We start from the raw sequence: 18276 nt of genomic DNA on the forward strand, positions 1-18276 counted from the left end.
GCACCAGTGATCTGAAAGAGACCCTCTGAAAGAGACCCATGACTAACTCCAGAGTTGCCTTTCTCGCCCTATAGCACTGAGTTTTGGGGGTGCTACTGTTATTCTGAACGTGCCCCTTCCCCACTATCCTGAAAACTGAGTCCTGTTTGTCCCTGCCATTGTTGAGAAGCCAAGACACAGAGTGGCTACCTTCTAGTCACTAAAGGTCCGAGGTGGGCACAGACCCTACTGTTTGGCTCCAAAGTCGACCTCTTAATTCTTAGAGAGGCGCCTTTTCTAGGAATGTGGAAACTGGACAGGGCTGAGCACAGCAGTGTGCCATGGACAGAGTCCTGACGTCCCAGGCTCTGTGTGTGTCTAACTCTGAGAGTTTCCTTGCTTTCGACAACCAGCCTCGTCATACGAGGCCGAAGGTGTTAGTAGTGTACAGAGAGGTACGCCTCTCTCGGGAAGATAAAGAGTGAGTGTTCTCCCTCATGTGGGCTTCTGAGGTTTTCTTTAGATGTAGGTTATAAAATCGGATATGACTTGAGAGAAGAAGCAAATATGTCTAGGGGACCAAAGGGGCTCATGGGGTTGACACAAGGGTGTACAGGCATGGATGGGTGTGCCTGCATGATGTTAACATACACATGCATGAGGGTCCTCACACGACCCCGGTGCCACCTGTGTGTGAGCCCTATACACCAATGAAAAGGCCATGGAAGAAAGTGTTAGTTTGGAGGCCTGGCTTTTGATTCTGGAAAGTTCTGTATTGTGAAGAAGCACTCAAACGTTAAAACAGCAGTGGTGTATGCATATGTGTCAGTGTCCGTCTGTCTGTCTGCTGTAAAGGAGAGTGGTTCAAAAGCCTCAGATGGGAAACATCCCAGTCCAGGGTCTCACCCAGTCCATCTTTACATTACAGAGGGAACTTGGAAAAACTGTTAAGCCTCCTTGATAAGAATTAAAATAAACAGAAAATTGAAAAGAAAATGGATTTTCATTTAAGACCCCTTCCCTTGAAATCAGGGTTTCACTTTTATAAACGAGGCTGGCCTCAAACTCTCAGGGGTGAAGCTGCCTCTGGCTCCTGAGTGCTGGATGAAAGGCCTGTACTGCCACACTGCACTTAACTCCCGCCACCCATTTTAAAAAATGAAAATACACTCCTAGAGTGGACAGATGATTTAGAATTTCTTTTTCCCCAGAAAACAGGGGTTTCTGACAGTACTTGGGGGGGCACAGGCCTTGTATGAAAACCACAGCAATGGAACGAGACCCCCGCCATTGTAGTAATGGGAGGTGGGGAGGAGCCTAGAGTGAAGATGTTACAGGGACTGTAAGCAGAGGGCTTGGTGGGAGCCCCGCTGTGTCTGCTGCTGGGCTGCCTGGCATTGCGACCCTTTGTCAGTCTCAGCTCTGCTCTGGGCCTGGTGGCCCCGGATGAGCCCCTCGCAAGCTGTGGAACGCAGCAGCAGCAGCAGGTGCGGTGTGGCATGAGCGCACGCAGGCAGCAGGCACATGCGAGCCTGAGCAGAGCGTGACATCTATCAGCACAGTGTGTCCCCGCGGCTCTATCTATCCAAAGCCTGGGAACCTGTAAGGGCCCCAGCCCTAGCTCTGCTGGGACCCCCTGCTGCAGGCTGAACTGGGCCATTTTTGGGTCACCCCCGCGCCAGCCAGTGCAGGATGTCATCTGGTGCCAACAGGCTGGCCTGCTGCATTGTGTATCAATGAGGCAGCTTGTGAATAATGCATGTGACATTGATTATGTAAATCCTCAGGTCCTTACACTTTGAGCCAGCACACCACAATGGGCTGCTGGGGGCCCTCTGAGGTCCTGTTCTACGGTTTTGTGTCTGTTCTCCAGGACTTGGACTGACGAACCCCAGATGGCACCTTGGGAAGAAGTGGGTGCCCTGGCAGTCCAACCTCCTATCTGCTTCAGCTGCCTTTAGTGTGGAGACTCAGTGCAAAAGCCCCAGCCCCACCCCCACCCCAGCTTCTGCCTGAGGTAGCCCATGGCACACACATGTGGCCACTTGTGATGTTTAATTCAGAGGGATGAACGTAAGCAGCCATGTTTAAGGCAGCTTTCATTGCTGGGGTTGGGGTGAACATCTACAATAACCGACCCCCCCCCCATTAGTGCTTCCGGGGCATCCTTTCACATAGCTGGCCTCCTCAGAGCTCAAACACACACACACACACACACACACACACACACACACACACACGGAGTCCCATCACAAGAATCATATACATGCAAACACTGACACACTGTCACAGTTACGCACATACATATTCAAGCGTGTCCCTTGTCCTGCGTATTTGAACATTTATGCCCAATGAGTCATATGCATGTAAACCCTCATGGGCACACATAAACACGTAGCCCCAAAGTCAAAAGAGATAATAATTACAAGGGGATCCTTGGGACCAGCCCAGCATACAGCCCAGGAATCAGGGGAGACCTGGGGCCGTGTTGCAGCCCTGTTCCCTAGCTCCCGTGTGGACCTGGGCAAACCTCCCAGCACTGTTTTCACTGAGCTCATCTCATGTGGCCCAGGGGATCCCCAAACGTGTCTATGAACCCTTAGCCCTGCCCTCCCCTCCTCCTGAGTGCTGGGCTCACAGGCATGCATTGCCACACCCAGTTTATGCAGTGCTGGCCATCTGACCCAGGGCTTTGCGCATGCCAGGCAAACATTCAGTCAAATGATCAACATCCCCGGCCCAGGGCTCTCAACCCACTGAGGCTCCATTTCCTTATCTGTTAAAAAAAATATCAGGATCATGGTCTGCACCAGGCAGGCCTCTTAATGGCATTGGCAAATGACTGTGTCTGTGAAGTGCAGACCGAGCCCTGGGTCTAGCCTATGAAGAGATGGTGGTAGCGATTAATTTCCTCATCAGCTCAATCCAAGCCTGTATTGTCTTAGCAAGAGTGGAGGGGGGGCTGCCGAGATGGCTCAGTGGGTCACGATTCCTACTGCCAAGCCTGACAACCTGGGTTTGAGCCCCCAAACCCACACGGTGGGAGGAAAGAATTGACTCCTGAAAATTGTCCTCTGACCTCCACACGCGTGTTGTAGCCCATGCATGCCCACACGTGTACAGGCAAGGAAACACATAGATGTGATTACAAACAGTGAGATGCACACTGGGCTTCAGTGAGGCTAAGCACGTGCTTCAGATCTCAAAGCAGGCGGTAGAGTTCTGCACCCGACTACATCTACCTACATCTGTTGGCCACAAAAGCTATTCAGCCACTCACTGCCTGCATTGGGGAGGGGGTTCCTCTCAGGGCTGTCATATTATTATTATTATTAATTATTATTATTATTGACATGGTCTCTCTATGTATCCCTGACTGGTCTGGAACTCACTATGTAGACCAGGCTGGCCTTGAACTCATCATAGCGATCTTCCTGTCTCTGCCTCCTGAGTGTTGGGATTAAAGGTGTGCACCATTGCACCCAGTTGTCCCATCTAAGGGGCCATGTGGCTCACCTTCTGCTGCTTGAAGACCCTGTTGAATCTCCTTTCCTGGCTCAGCTGCTGCTCTGTGCGCTCCAGGGCTTCCTTCAGCAGCGCCTTTTCCTCTGCCTCTTTGTGAACGTCATCCTCCAGTTTGGCTACCTGCGTCTGGTACATCTGAACGGACACTTTGCTATGCCTGGGTGCACGGAGAGACAGCGTCCCTTTCCCCCTCACCGTCCCCATTCGCCTTCCAAGGCCCCAACTTCTCTAGATCCTTTCGGGTGGGCTTGACATATGAGATGGTGACAAAGACTCGGGGAGTAGAGGGCAGGACACGCTGAACGTGCCCAGCATTGGGTGGTTCAGGAAGTAGTGTTGCCGGCCTTTCCCAATGCTCCAAGGGTGTGGGTGGGGCCCTGCAAGTCTTGGGGGAAAATGATGGACCCTCATAGTCACACAAGTGCTAAATCGAGATTTGTGTGTGTTTGTGTGTGTGTGTGTGTGCACTTGTTTGTGTGAATGTGGGCATGCTTGTGTGAGGCCAGAGGACAACCTCAGGTATGTGTCCTTGCCTTTCACCTTGTTTAAGGCAAGATCTCTTTGTTGTTTTTCTGCCTTGTATGCCAGCAGAGTGAATCCTCCTACCGCTGCCTCCCGTCTTCCCATAGGAGCACCTAGTACTGCTTGTCTGTGGATTCAGACTCAGCTCCTAACACTTGTTGAGACGAGTGCTTTTACCTATCAAGTCATATCCAGCCTTTTGTTATTTTGAGACAGGGCTGGATGTTGCCCAGGATGGCTTCGAACTTGCTATGCAGAAGAGGATGACCTTGAACTCCTGATCCTTTAGTGAGTGCTGGGATTATAGATGTGAATGGCCACGCCAACTCTTAGGCACTGCTGGGGATGGAACCCAGGGGGCTTCGTGCATGCTAGGCAAGTGCTCTGCTGCCTGAGCTACATCCCGCCTTACAATCGAGGTCCTTAAATAGGTATGTGTAGCCTGCACATTGAGAGCAGACAGGCTAGAGAGGCATGGTCCTCCAGTTGGTGTCCCCCCACACACAGCCTGCATCCAGCCCTCTGTCCTGTCCCAGCCCAGCAGCTGTCCGTGCTTAGCCAGGGGCTGCTGCGTGTGGTACCTGAGCTGTTCCAGTTCCTGCTCGTATCCCTTCAGGAGCTCCTCTTTCCTCTGAAGCCGGGTCTTGAGCTGAGTGATCTTATCAAACACCAGGTCCAGGTCCTTCTGTCGGAGGTGGTTGACCTTCTCCCGCTCTTTGGGTGAGAGGTGCTTCAGGGACGTGTGGCTGGACATGTCCTTGATGTTCATCAGGCTGCCGAGCGTCTTGATCATGTCCGTGTACTGCAAGGAGATGGGTTGCTGGTGAGAGCAGCGTCGGAGGCTGCACGAGGCCACTGGAATGCTGGTGTCTGAGTCTCGCTCATTCTCTGAAGCCGCTGGAAGCAAACAAGTGTGCTGGAAGTGACTGCAGTTGGGCCTTTTATCTCCCCCATCCCACAGCCATGTACAATAGGTCTTCTCCAGAATGGATGGAAAAGGACAACAGAAATTAATACTCAGCCTAGCGATGCGGCTTCCTGGGAATCGGGCTGAGTTATGAGAACAAGTCAATAGGGCTCAGAGGCTGCTAGTAAAGGACCCTGTGGTTAGTGGTCAGTGCTGGGCAGAAAGGAGGGGAAGGGGAGGGGACCCCCGCGTGCACACACCAGCTTCTCACTGAGTTCTAAGGCTTCCCCAGCGTCTGTCTTCACGGACTTCTCCATGACCAAGGTGGAGCCCGAGTTGAAAGGGCTGTTCTGAGGCTGAAATGAAAAAGAAACTGAACAGCTCTCCCGGTGCTCTGTTGTCTGAGTCCGGGCACCACCGGGCAGCTAGGACCCTGTGTGGCCGTGGACGAGGTGTTCCGTGGGTTTCTCGTCTCTAGTCCTGACTGAACTCTTCGTTGTTCATTTACTGGCTCTTCCTCTGATGTCTTCTTTCTAGAGCAGGGTCTCTCAGCGGGGCTAAGTTTGTGCTCTCCCTTCCCGCCCCCAGGTTGTTTAGTGATGTCATCGATCGAATGGGGGGATGCTGAGGGTGCCACGGAATGAGACAGTCCCAATCAAACTGTCCGGAAGTCACCTGACCCCAAATATTCTGTGTGCGTGGAGAGGGAGGTCAAAGGCCAACCTTAGGTGCCATTGTTTAGTAGCTGTCTGTCCTCATTCTTTAGACAATGTCTCTCACCAAGTCTTGAGATGCTTGCTGGTCCCCAGAAATCCTTCTCTTTCCTTCCCCAGCATGGGGCTTACAAGTGCACACTACACACACTGCACACACTACACACACTACAGTGATCATCACTTTTCTCTTTCTTGAGACAGGGTTTCACTGTGTACCTCTGGCTGCTCTGGACTCACTAGGTAGACCAGGTTGGCCTAGAAATCACAGAGATCCATCTGTCCCTGCCTCGAAAGTGCTGGGATTAAAGATGTGTGTACATTGTCAGCTTGCATCCTTTTTTTTTTTTTTATTTTTGAATGTAGGTTTTGGGGATCAGTCTGAAGCCATCATATTTATGTGGTAATGATTTTACCAATGAAGCTATCCCAGCCTCTGACTCCAAATATTAATGTGTTGATACTGAGAAGACCTGGGGCCATGTTGCTGCCTGTATGTTCCATTCCAGTGCCTAGCGTGGCACTGGTCACATGGTGGCCCAAGATGTGCCTGAGGAATGAATGAATGAATGAATGAATGCTACACAGGAACAGTATGTCCTCTTGTCAGAAGAACCTCATTTTCTTCAGAAGATGCGGTCAAATGTTCTCTGGGTTGGGGGAGGCGCCCCTGGAGCGTTTCCTGAGGCGATGTAGGCCCGGCCTTCCACCTGTGTACTTGCTTTGCCCTGTGTCAGCCAGTTGGCTTCTGGAAGCTCTGACTGGAAGCCTGGAGCATCGATCAGGCCAAGCGGAAAACGTAGAGAGCCACGGGTGACTATAATACACCTCGTCAGGGCCCTGGTGGACTTCAGTCCTCAGTAGGTGCATTGTGGGCAACTTGGTTGGCCCTCAGCATTGGCAGGTGCTGCCCTGCCACCCCCTGAAGACTTAAGAAGAAACCCCCCCCAAAAAAAACCCTGACCCTAAGACCAGAAACATTTGACAGTAAGCAACTGGTAAGTGTGGGCACATTCAGACTAGAAGAAAAGTTGTGTGTGTGTGTGTGTGGTGCACATCCATGTGTTATATGTGTGTGTTCTGTGTGCACAAGGATGATATACATGTGTACAGGTGTGTGTGGGGTGCACATGCATGTGTTGTGTGTGTGTATATGCGTGTGCACATGGATGATATACATGCATGCAGGGGTGTGCAACCCATGTTGTGGCCAGAGCAGGTCAGTAGTCCTGGCATTCTTTGCTTCATTCCCTTGAGACAGGGTCTCTCACTGAACCTAGAGCTGGGCTGGCAACCAGCGGGCCCTGGTGATTCTCCTGTCTCCATCTCTCCTAGTGTTGGACTTAGAGGTGGCTGTGTGGCCACACCCTGCTTTTTAAAACCATAGGTACTGGAGATTTGAACTCAGGTCCTCATGTTTGAAGAGCAAGTGCTTTTACCCACTGAGCCATTTCTCTGGCCCTGATGAGAGGATCTTTGGAGATAACAGTAAGTGACCAGAGTCCTCTGCATCCTTCTCCAGGGTCCCCCTTTGTATCCTTCTCTGCAGACTGGCAGGGTGCTAGAGGAAGACAGCCAAGGACAGAGTACAGGCTCCCTCCACCTTTATCTCTGTGCCCCTGGACAAGGTGCTTAGCTTCTGAGGCCCTAGTTCTTAATCTGTAAAAAGGGACACTGGAAATCTACAGGTCGGCTGCTGCAAGGATTCGCCGAGCATGTGACGGACTCAGCTCAACACCGAGCACACAGTGAGCACTCAATCCACGCGGGCTTTCCTTCCTTCTGGCTCCCCTTATAATTTCACTTGCTTCCAACTTGGGAGGATGAAGGGTTGGGAGGTTCCCTGCTGTGTGGCAGCAATGGTGGGGTGGGGTGGGGGTGGAAGTGGGGTCATCCGCAAAGGGGAGGCCAGTCTGGGAAGCAGAGCCAGGCCATGAGATCTAGCTGACCTCCCATCTGGAGACCGTCCCATCCGTCCCGCCTCACCCAGCCCTGGAGAACGGGTGTATGATTTTAGTAAGAAAACCAGCTCATTTCAAAGACCTTCCTCTCCAAGGTAGGTAAATGTCCAGAAGGATTGCTAGACAGGACATTGGTTCAGATAGGGTAACTTTGTTGTTCTTCTAGAAGCTTCCATGTGCTTTAATCCTACCTGTGTGAGCCAGTATGCAGCCAGTGAGCCCTGTGATCAACACTGACCTCAGCTTATCAAACACTCGGTCTCACAGCCATTAGGGTACAAGGTCACCTTCAATGTCACCACTAATCACTCTTGAGGATCTTGGGTATGAAGCCCCACTTTTCCCTGGGATAGCATTATGTAGGAACCATGGCTACCTGTCATTCAGCCTGAACACTGAGTCAGGCACTGGGGGAAGAAGCATTTGTAAAGTCATCTTGGTTTCTAGTGTTGTTGTTGAGGGTTGTAAGTAGCCCCTGTAGGCCTAAAAATTGCCATGTAGTCAAGTCTGACCTGCACTCCTGATCCCCCTGCCTCTACCCCTCAGGCCTGGGATCACAGGTGTGTGGGTCACCACAGATGGCTGTCCTTTCAGGTGGTGGACACCCAGCATTCAAGCTGGGCTCACCTCTGGCCCTCTCAACACAGATCTCTTACACTTGTGCGTGCGTGTTTGCGTCTTTCAGTTGCAAGGGAACAGCAGACTTTGGCAAACTCCTGGCATAACCATATTTTCTGTAGAATGTAAGGTCTCATAGGAGAAGGAGGGGCCCTTTGCACTTCAGTGACTGACCTGGCCCAGACTCAAAGCAATGACATACTGTACTGTGCACAAGGGAAGGCCACTCCCTGTGCCAGTGTCCACTGACCCCCTGGCCGGTGCATGTAGACAGACACCTGCTCATCAGGGAGGCCCTGGCCTTGAACCTCCTGCACACTGTCTTGAGGCTCAGCTGACGCCAGCCCTAATGCCCACCCTCTCATGTCAGTCACTGCAGAGATAAGCGATTTTTGGTTACCGGTCGGATCTCTACTCTTGCGAGAGTTGTCAAGTCGGGCTTTGCGTCTAATAATATTTTCTGTACATTTTTTTCCATCCGGAGGGTCCTGAGCTCTAGGAACGATTCATTCACGTGGTCCTTATGATCTATAAAAGAAATAATGTAGACTCAGGCAGACATCATTTCACGTCATCGCTGTAGCTACGGTTTATACTTAACCATGGGACCGTTCTAACCTCACAACCTCACAGGGATAGTGGTGAGGAAACCAAGGGCCAGAGAGGTTAAGTGACTTGCCCGAGGCCACACAGTGAGTGTGAGGCTTTGGCCATCATTGCAGAGGCCTCCATAGTGAATGTCACCACCAGCCTTCCAGCCACAGAGGTGACACTGACACATATACCAAGACACCCTAGTGCCCAGTGCATTCTCAGCCATCAGCTGCCCATTCTGAGCCAGCCTCAGCCCTTTCGAATGGGGAGCTCTAAGAGGACCCCTAGTGCTCACCCTCAGGTATAGTTAGACCTGTCCCATGACAAAATCCCCACCAGGTGACAGGGAAATATAGAGGAAGACAGTAGTGAGTCTTCATGTCCTGTTTATGTAATGTCAGGGCGTGCACTTGACCCTGAGGCAGGACCTGGCCCATCACTGTTAGTGCTATAATGTCCTGATTATTAGATGGTGGGGTAGCTTGGCCGACTAGCTGATCTCCAAGGTGCACACCCGGCTCTGGGGTCTCCACGCTGGGACTAGGGCGCAGAGAACTTACTGCAGGAGTTGGCCTTCTCCAGTTCTCTGACTCGCGTTCGGAGTTCCGACAAGGCCTTTCTCTGCCGCTGGATGGTTTCCTCGTGTCGAGACCCTTTGCACTTGACCCCCAGGTCACTGAAGGACTGCTCCTGGGGACAGGGTAGCATATTCAGCAGCTCCTTAAGGGTCCAGGTACCTCCCTTAGATCCCCAGTGACTTAAAACAACTCCTGTTTAGCAGAAACCCTGTCGTTCGGCACTTCTGGAAAACATCACGAGAGCTTCAGCAGGTGTGTGTGTGTGTGTGTGTGTGTGTGTGTTAGGTTTTTCATAGCTGATATCAAGTCTTAGGTGGGAGGAGTCCCAGCTCTCCTTCCTACTTAGGAGCATCATGGGTAAAGCATCCCTTGACCTCCTCTTCTGCAGCCTTTCTTTCTTCTACTAGACTTTCATGCCTGGGTCTCCACTCCCTGCCCACTTTTTAAGAAGGGGTGGTCTCTCTCTATAGCCCTGGCTGTCCTGGAACTCACTGTGTAGACCAGGTTGTTAGTCTCAAATTCAGAGATTCCCCCTGCCTCTGCCTCCTGAGAGCTGGGATTAAAGGTGTGTGTCACCACGCCCAGTTTTAGATCTCTATTGCTAACAATCTCACCTTTTCCTGAATAGTAACTTCTAGGAAAGAATTCTTTTAAAGTGTGTGCAGAGGCCAGAGGAGGGTGGCAGATCCGTGGAGGTGGAGTGATAGGTGGCTGTGAGCTGCCTGATGCAGCTGCGCGGAGCAGAAGTCAAGTCCTGTGCAAGAGCCACAGGTGAACTTAACTGCTGAGCTGTCTCTCCAGCACCCCCAGTTCTACTTCTGGGGGGGGCATTTTACTTCTCTTTCTCCCTCCCCCCTTCTGTGATGCTGAGGGTGGAAGCCATGTCTCCTGTATAACTAAGGTCCTGCCTTGTTGCTCAGCTGTATTCTCAGCCCCAGAAGGACATTTGAGATGAGACCGCAGGAGGCTCCTTGGTAATGAAGATGGTTTTCTCCCATCTGTTTGGGGGGTAGTGGACACCCTGGCACTTGGTTGGTCTGGAGAGAGAGCCCAGGATCTCTAGAGTGGCAGGTCCAATAGAACTTTCTGTGACAGTAGAATGTTCCATACCTGCCGCATATGGTAAGATGGCTGCTGGCCACATGCGGGACCCATGGGACTGTTAGAGACTAGGGTGGGGTCTGCTCAGGGCACAGACAAGGAAGGTCTTTAAAGGTCATGCTCACTTTTAAGACAAATTCTGAAGGATTTAGGATTATTTTTCTCTCATGCAGAGGCAGAGTGCTTGCTTAGCATGCACAAATCCCTGGGCTCCATTTCCGGCACTGTAGAAGGTGACACATGCCCGTGGTCTCAGCACTTGTGAGGTGGAAGTGAAAGGAACAAACGTTCAAGGTCCTTCCTGGCTACATTGTGAGTTCGAGGCCAGCCTGGGCTAGGTGAGATCTTGTCTCAGTTCTCTAGCCATTCGTTCATTCATTCATTCACTCACTCACTCACTCACTCATTCCACACCTCAGAGTGCCAACTTGCTCTAGGCCCTGGGGCTCTATCTGTGAGTGACACTGTCACATCCTTGCTCTCCTGGATTCTGTATCCCAGCACAAGGAGACAGACAGTGCGGAAGGTAAATAGGGAGAGACACAGGGGCAGTGGCAGATGTTTAGCACATATTAAGAGAGGACAAGGATGGGGTGCGGAGAGGGGTTTTCAGTTGTCAGACAGTTGCTAGGGGGAGGCCTCAGCCAACCTGGCAAGAATGGAAAGAAACCACGATCTGTCTCATAACTACTTTTTTTTTTTAATAACTACCTTTAAAATAGCAACTTTTGGTTCATTTTAGGTTGCAGATATAGATACTGGGGGCAACACACTTAGCATGAGGTGAACAGAAATTATTGAAATTTTATGTAGCTAGGCATCTTGGTCTTTCTTTCTTTTCTTTTTAAATGTCTTTTTTCCCCCTTTTAATTATTCTTTGAGACAGGATCTCACATAGCCCAGGCTGCCATCAGACTTTCTATGTAGCCAAAGATAACCTTGAACTCCTGGTCCTCCTGTCTCCAACTCCTACTCACCTGAGCACTGGGATTTCAGGTGAATCCTGCCGTGCCTAGTCTGTGTGGTGTTACAATGTTACAGTATTAATACAGTGTATTACAGTGTAACAGCTCTGGGAGTGCAACAAGCTCTACCCACTGAGCCACACAGCCAGCCCCCGCGTCTATCAATCCATCACTAGCTACCCATATTCTCATTCATATTCACTGACCCTGCCCCCTCTTCCCCTATGCTAGATGCTATCCAGGCGCCTCCATCAAGGACCTCCAACCATCAAGGACCCCAAGCTAAGCCCTCCCGAAGAGCTGAACTCTGCACAGCTGACGGATGGTGGGCACTCTGGCGTTAGACACCCTAGTTTCAGCAACTGAGAAATCCAGTCACAGTCAGAGGGGAGGCCAGGGGAAGGGAATCATTTGTCCTTGTTCTTCCTTTGCTGAGGTTGGCGAAGCTTTGAAGCCAATCAGGTGTTGAGTCCTAGACTCTGTGCTAGTCACACTGGCTCTCCCAGGGCTCAAGGTCTACAAGCTCCTTCAAGGGGCTCAGCAATACTGGCTGAGGACCAGTCCCCTCCCTTTGACATTTCTGTCACTCATACCTTTATGACTCTGCTTCAAATCTCCCCCTGTGGAGGTCTCTGACAAACAGTTCGGAGAGATCCTCTTTCCTACCGTGACAGACGCTCTCATGCACCATCCTGGGATTTTGTTTCTGACACAAGCAATGGTTAATCTAAAAAGAGCAAACCTCAACTAACTGAAAAAAATGCCTCTGTAAGATTGGTCTGTGGGGCTGGGCAGGGGTGGTGCACACCTTTAATCCCAGCACTTGGGAGGCAGAGGCAGGTGGATTTCTGAGTTCGAGGCCAGCCTGGTCTACAAAGTGAGTTCCAGGACAGTCAGGGCTACACAGAGAAACCCTGTCTCGGAAAAAAAAAAAAAAAAAAAAAAAAAAAACTCAAAAAAGAAAAAAAAAAAAAGATTGGTCTGTGGGGTTCCTTTTTTTGTTTTTTCGAGACAGTGTTTCTCTGTGTAGCCCTGGCTGTCCTGGAACTCACTCTGTAGACCAGGCTGGCCTCGAACTCAGAAATCCGCCTGCCTCTGCCTCCCAAGTGCTGGGATTAAAGGTATGCACCACCATGCCTGGATATTATTATTATTATTATTATTATTATTATTATTATTACTATTAATGATATGGGAGGGCTCAGCCCCCTGTGGGATATAGGGCTACCATGGAACAGGTAGTCCTGCGGTTATATAAGAAGTCAGGGTGAGCAAGCCAGGAAAAGCAAGCCGGTAAGCAGCACTCTTCCATGGCCCCTAGTTCAGTCCTAGCCTGTAGGTTCTGGCCTGGAGGAGTTCCTGTCCTGACTTCCTTCATTGATGTACTATGGTAAGCTGTAAGATGAACCCTCTCCTCCTCAAGTTGTTTTTGATCCGCGTGTTGATCACACCAATAGAAGGCAAGCTGGGGCCATCTTAAGTCCCGCCTTAACGGCTGCACAGGCCACGTGGCCCCACCTCCTCCCTGGGACATTTTACTCTATACTTGTTTCTTTCTGTCTCCTCCCTTCCTGCACACAGGCTCCATGAGGGCCAAGGATGCTTCCTGTGGAGACAGATCCTCTCAGAATGGTCTTCAAGATGTGCAAAGTCCTGAAGGCCTGAGGAGCCTGTCCCCAGCTCAGGGCTGCCGGGCGAGTGAGCAGACCCAGCTACTCTGGTGTACTGCCCTGAAGCCGGTCCACCTCAGGGTTTGGTTCTGTTATTCATCTGCTGGAGAGGGCATCTGTTTGTCTCAGAAGGAGCCACGTCTGGATGGAAGCAGATAGGAGATGCTGAACTGGGGAAGAAGGAGAGGCTCAGCAGCCAGGCCGGACTCTTAGTCTTTCCTGCACTGGGAGAGGAAGCCCCACGTGACCCTTCCTCATGCCCCTCTGGGAACTCTCTTACTGAGAGAGGACTCGGATTCTTTCTCATACAACTCTTGAGCCCTCTGACCCTCTCTGGCTTTGGAAACAGGAAGTAGCCTGGATGAGGACCACTGTCCAAATGCCTTTTATCTTGGGCTCTCCCTCCCCCATCAGCTTCAGCTGTGAGACAGAAACTAAAAGTAACCATTCAAACTTATGGGGAGTGGCTGGGCAGGGGTTGGGGGGGGGGGCGGAGGGCTGGTATGTGTAAGGTCCCTGTGTGCCTTTCTCTGTCTGTAGCACAAAGTTTGGTATACAGTAAGTGCTCAATACTGGCTGTGGGTCAGGTCCTGCTTTGCAGGCTTAGGAGTCCAACAGGAGCAACTGGATCTCCTACCCAGCTTAGCTTTCAACCCACCTGGGTCATTGCACTCTTCCTTCTGGTTGCCCTGAGAAACGGGAAAGCACATCTATTTACGTGCTCTGGCCAGCACTCAACACCAGGGACGGCTGGCTGGACCTCAAGCCCTTTCATCTGGGCCGCCGGAAGCCCTGGCTCGCTGGTTGTCTGGCAGGGGCAGTGTCTTTGTTGACAGAGTTGGCTTTGTTTCTTCTGCAGATGCTTCCCAGAAGCATCTGGTTTCCCAAAGTGAATGGAAAGGATGCTCTGAACTCTAGGAAACGGAGACCTCAAGGAACCACTGTGCACCACAGTCGGCCTACTAGGAATGATGGCTCAGGCCACAGTACCAGGCATGGGTGCAGAGTATCAGCTTTGAGGACCACCTGACCGGCCACTCAGGCATGCTTCCCACTGGATGAGCACCTGGGACTTCCGGGCAGTCACACAGGGAGACCTTATCAAGTGACCACCATGGTATGGGGGCATTGTGGGGGGGTCACATTAACTGCATGGCTCTCTGGGAAGGTCATTTGCTTCTGTTCCATGCAGTTTAGAAAGGCCCTCAAGCCCCAGCAATTTCACAGCCAAACGTGAGTTCTATGTGGCAGCCATACTAATTACGGCATCAGGTTAAGGGAGACACAGCTGTGTAGAGAGAACATCTTGTGTCACCTGTCAATTAAAAAGTCTACGGCCCCTTGCTTAGGCAGGAAATAGAAGGTGGGATGCCCAGGAGGCAGAAAGAATTCTGGGAAAGAACAAGGCACGGGAAGATCCACCCAGGAAGATGTGAGGTGATGGAGCCAGGGTACCTGAGCACGGGTAACCAACTAGGTGGCAGAATGTATGTTAAGATAATTGGGTTGTTTTAGTGATGATGATCTTGTCAGAGAAGAGCCTAGCTGTATGGCCAAGGGATTTGTAAATATGTTTTGAGCCCGAGTCTTGTTTCTGGGAGGAAACACCAAGCTTAGCTTCTACAGAGCTGAACTCTCCATCGTGTGGGGACCGGCTGGATCAAATGGACACAGCATGGAATTCTACGCAGCCACTCACGGGGACAAAGTGGACGTTTACGGACTCAGTTGGAGAAGATGCCATTGAATGGAGTGGGCTGGGGTGACGGCTCAGTGGTTAAGAACATCTGCTCAAGCACTTCTGCAAGCATTAGGGACTTTGGATTCCCGGCAGCCATTTGAAAAAGTTAAGCATGGTTGTGTGTACCCCAGAGCTGGTGGGGAAGGAGTTCTCTAGGTTCAGGGAGGGACTCTATCTCAAGGTCGATAAGACAGAGACAGACGGATAGCCAATGGTCTCCACACACACATATCACACATGTGAGCACACAGGCACACAAAAGAGACAGAGAGAGATAAACAAATTGAAGAGTTAGCAAACAATTACCTACCAGGTAGAGGTTTGTACAGGTCATGTGTTTGTGAGTATGCATAAATAAAATATATTTCCCAACAAGTCTCTGAAGTGGGAACTGTCATTCTCAGAGTGGGGAACTGGTGCCCAGTGACCTCCCTAGGGCCACAGACTTTCTACATGGAGGGACTGGGATTCAAACCTAGGCCAGCTTGATCCAAGGCGGAGAGCCAGCCACTGCCCATTTGTGATTGGCAGGAAGACCTGGGGCCGCTGTTTCCACTGTTGATAGTGTGGCCCCGGAGACGGATCATGGGGGCAGAGCTCTGTTTTACTTTGTTATTTACCGTGGACAAGCGATACTCTTAGGAAAGCAAGCCCTTAGCCCTCGGGCTGTTGGAGCTGCCTGGAGCCCCACTCTCGGACACTGACCTCTTGGAAGCTGGAGAATGAGTCTGGGTGGGCTGGTTCTATCTGCAATGAGATGTCACACTTCTGGCTCAGAGTCCTAGGCTTCTGCTCCGTGCTCAGGTGGGGTCTGGGTTTCTCTTGGGAAGCCCTGGGGCAGAGAGGGGGGCATCGTGGGTATCAGGCAGCTCAGGGTTCAGGGACCTTTGCATCCCTCTGTAAACCTGGAGGTCAAGCTATCTCGTTCACAGGCCACTGAGTTCTTTCAGACTTCCTGTGTTTAAGCCATGAGCCCGGTTACCTGGGGGGGAATGCGCATTCCAGAGCAAAGCGCGGCTCTGTTTTAATTAATGAATCTAGGAAGCAATGAAACACTATCATTCATGTATCAGTCCGCTTCAGCCAGCATTTACTGAGCCCTCTCTGTGCCAGTGCCAGGGCCAGGGCCTTGGGGTGGTCACGTCACACGGACCCCTTCCCACACCTGAGCGCCTCCCTGAGGACCTTCAGTTCCCTGTCCTTCTTCTCCATCAGGCCAGTCGTCTGCGCCACCTTCGCCTTCAGCATGCTCAGCTCCCCGCTCTGCTGTCGCACCAGGGCCACCTGCCGCTCCAGCTCCATCTTCTGCTTCTCGCTTAGTTCCCCTGGGAGCGACAGGAGTGACACTAACTTAGTGAGTGGTTCTCCACCTCAGATCTCTGCCCTGGGATCCGTGAGGCAGGTCTGCCCCTGGGGTTCTCAGGGGCCCTAGTGCTCCCCAGGAGTTCTGCCAGAGCCTCTGCGTGTGACAGTGGGTGGCACTGAGAGTCCCCTGCTCCTGCCTCATGACAGTGTTAAATCAGCAGGCGCCATCAGGGACCTACTGCCTACCCATGCCCCTCCCCTGTCTTTTAGGACACACTGGCCAATCAATGTTCAGCTACCTAGTTCTGAGTTTTTTTGTGTATACTTTTGTTTTCAGACAGGGTCTCATATATCCTAGGCTGGTCTCCAACTCTTCCTATAGCCAGAGATGACCTTAGACTTCTGAGCTTCCTGCCGCCACCACCTCAGTGCTGGGACGACAGGTGCATGATAGATCCAGGCTTACTTTCATTTAGTGTTGGGGCCTGAATCCAGGGCCTCGGGCAGGCTAGGCAAGCTCTACCCACTGAGCCTCATATCCAGCTGTATCTTTCTATACCCAGGGGTGTTCTCAGGCCCTGGGAGTCTTCTGGGCTATGTGCCTGACAGGGACAACAGCGTTCCACTCACAGCTGTCTCAGCTGCCCCCTTCCTTCATTTGCCCTCCCTGTGGCTCAGGCCCTACTTCATCGCCTGAAGGCATTTCCTGGGGCCATGCCGTGAACAGGCTAGCTACGGTAGAGTTCTGGCTTTAGGATCCGCTATTGGGAGGACCCACGCTAAGACCCTTGCACTGCCTTAAAACTTCAGTTGCAGGCTACAGAGGGATTACTGCTGGCAGCCCCACTTCACAGATATGGACACTGAGGCTCAGAAAGCTAGACTGGGTAAGACAGTCTCCCTCTCTCCCTTCTTTCCTTCTTTCCTTTTCTTCCTAGATTCCCTCCCTCCCTCTCTTCTCTCCTTCCCTCCCTCCCTCCTTCCATCCTTTTCTCTTTTTTGCCCCCTCCCTTCCACTTCTAGACACTTCTAGAATCTTTTTTTTTTTTTTTTTTTTTTTTTTTTTCGAGACAGGGTTTCTCTGTATAGTCCTGGCTGTCCTGGAACTCACTCTGTAGACCAGGCTGGCCTTGGACTCAGAAATCCACCTGCCTCTGCCTCCCAAGTGCTGGGATTAAAGGCGTGCGCCACCATGCCTGGCTTAGAATCTATCTTTGTTACCCACTAAGTCTGGACTTTTTGTCCTGACAGAGGCTGGGGATGGGAAAGAGAAGAAAGCCAAAAGGACTGGGAGGAAGGATGGGGAAACACAAGAAGAGGAAGGCAGAAGGGAGGAGCGCCTGAGCCCAGCTGTGTGTGGGGACAGGCGGGTGTGGTAGGCACAGGGTGTGTGTGGTGTGGGACACTGGGCTGTCTCATGCCTACCCTGGGTGGCCACATCAAAGGTGTGTGGTCTTTTTGCATGAGGAAGAGGAAGCTGTGAGGCCCCTCCAAACTGCACCCAGGCTCCTGCACCCAGCCCAGAGGGGGAGCCTCACTATGCCCCCCACCCCGGGTTAGAGATGTCCTGAAGCCGATGACATTGACATTTAAGGTCCACCAAGTCTGTGTGTTCCCCTGGGTGACAGGGGCTGCAAGCACACAGGAAAGCAGGCCCAGGGGAGTCTTTGAGTCCAAGGCTGCTGGCTCTTGGCCCTCACTTCCTGCCTGGATGTCAAGGGACCCGGGAAGTCACACCAACCTCTCAGGTCTGACATCCGGCTGTGAGCTTCCCCGAGGTCAGTCCTCAGCTTCATGATTATCTCCTGCTGGGATAGGATTTCCTTCTGAGCCATTAGTAAGTCATCTCTGTAAGAGAAGAAAAGAAAGCAAGCCCAAGCAGGCTGAGTCAGCTGTGCTCAACTTCCCTGGTGACTCCTGAGGGCCCAGAGAAAAAGCTCAAAATGCCCAGGGAGGGATCCTGGGACCCCAGCCCAGGCAGGGGACAGGCGGCCTTTAAATACTCAAAGAGAACCTCATTTTGATGCACTTGCGCTTAGCACGCTCTGAGGAAGAGCCAAGGGTTTGGTTGGGGGCAGGACTGAGGTCAAGTGAGGG

The 18276-nt window shown here is 51.7% G+C and overlaps 1 protein-coding gene and 1 long non-coding RNA gene across 18 annotated transcripts in view; one reads left to right on the top strand and one right to left on the bottom strand.

The window, feature by feature from the left end:
* Fhad1 (forkhead-associated (FHA) phosphopeptide binding domain 1) overlaps positions 1-18276 on the bottom strand; it is a 124698-nt gene that overhangs the window by 9924 nt on the left and 96498 nt on the right. For 10 of the 16 annotated variants that reach the window (XM_017320274.2, XM_030253621.1, XM_030253618.1 and 7 more), the window contains 8 exons: positions 17921-18027; positions 16040-16199; positions 15580-15706; positions 9380-9509; positions 8626-8753; positions 5194-5289; positions 4608-4828; positions 3496-3661 (listed from right to left, as the gene is read on the bottom strand). In XM_017320274.2, coding sequence (XP_017175763.1) covers positions 3496-3661; positions 4608-4828; positions 5194-5289; positions 8626-8753; positions 9380-9509; positions 15580-15706; positions 16040-16199; positions 17921-18027 — 1135 coding nt within the window. The remainder of the gene's footprint in view (positions 1-3495; positions 3662-4607; positions 4829-5193; positions 5290-8625; positions 8754-9379; positions 9510-15579; positions 15707-16039; positions 16200-17920; positions 18028-18276) is intronic. The other 6 variants (XM_030253625.1, XM_017320279.1, XM_030253624.1 and 3 more) reach the window with 2 other exon arrangements.
* On the top strand, positions 9505-15243 carry Gm42338. Of its 2 annotated transcripts, none has more exons than XR_881551.2 (3): positions 9505-10836; positions 11695-11788; positions 13045-15243. It is a non-coding gene; the product is annotated as a predicted gene, 42338 (long non-coding RNA). The 2 variants fall into 2 exon arrangements; XR_881552.1 differs by lacking the exon at positions 13045-15243 and having other exon boundaries at positions 9943-10168; positions 10672-10836; positions 11695-12258.

This window comes from Mus musculus, chromosome 4 (assembly GCF_000001635.26).
Source record: "Mus musculus strain C57BL/6J chromosome 4, GRCm38.p6 C57BL/6J".
NCBI lineage: Eukaryota > Metazoa > Chordata > Mammalia > Rodentia > Muridae > Mus > Mus musculus.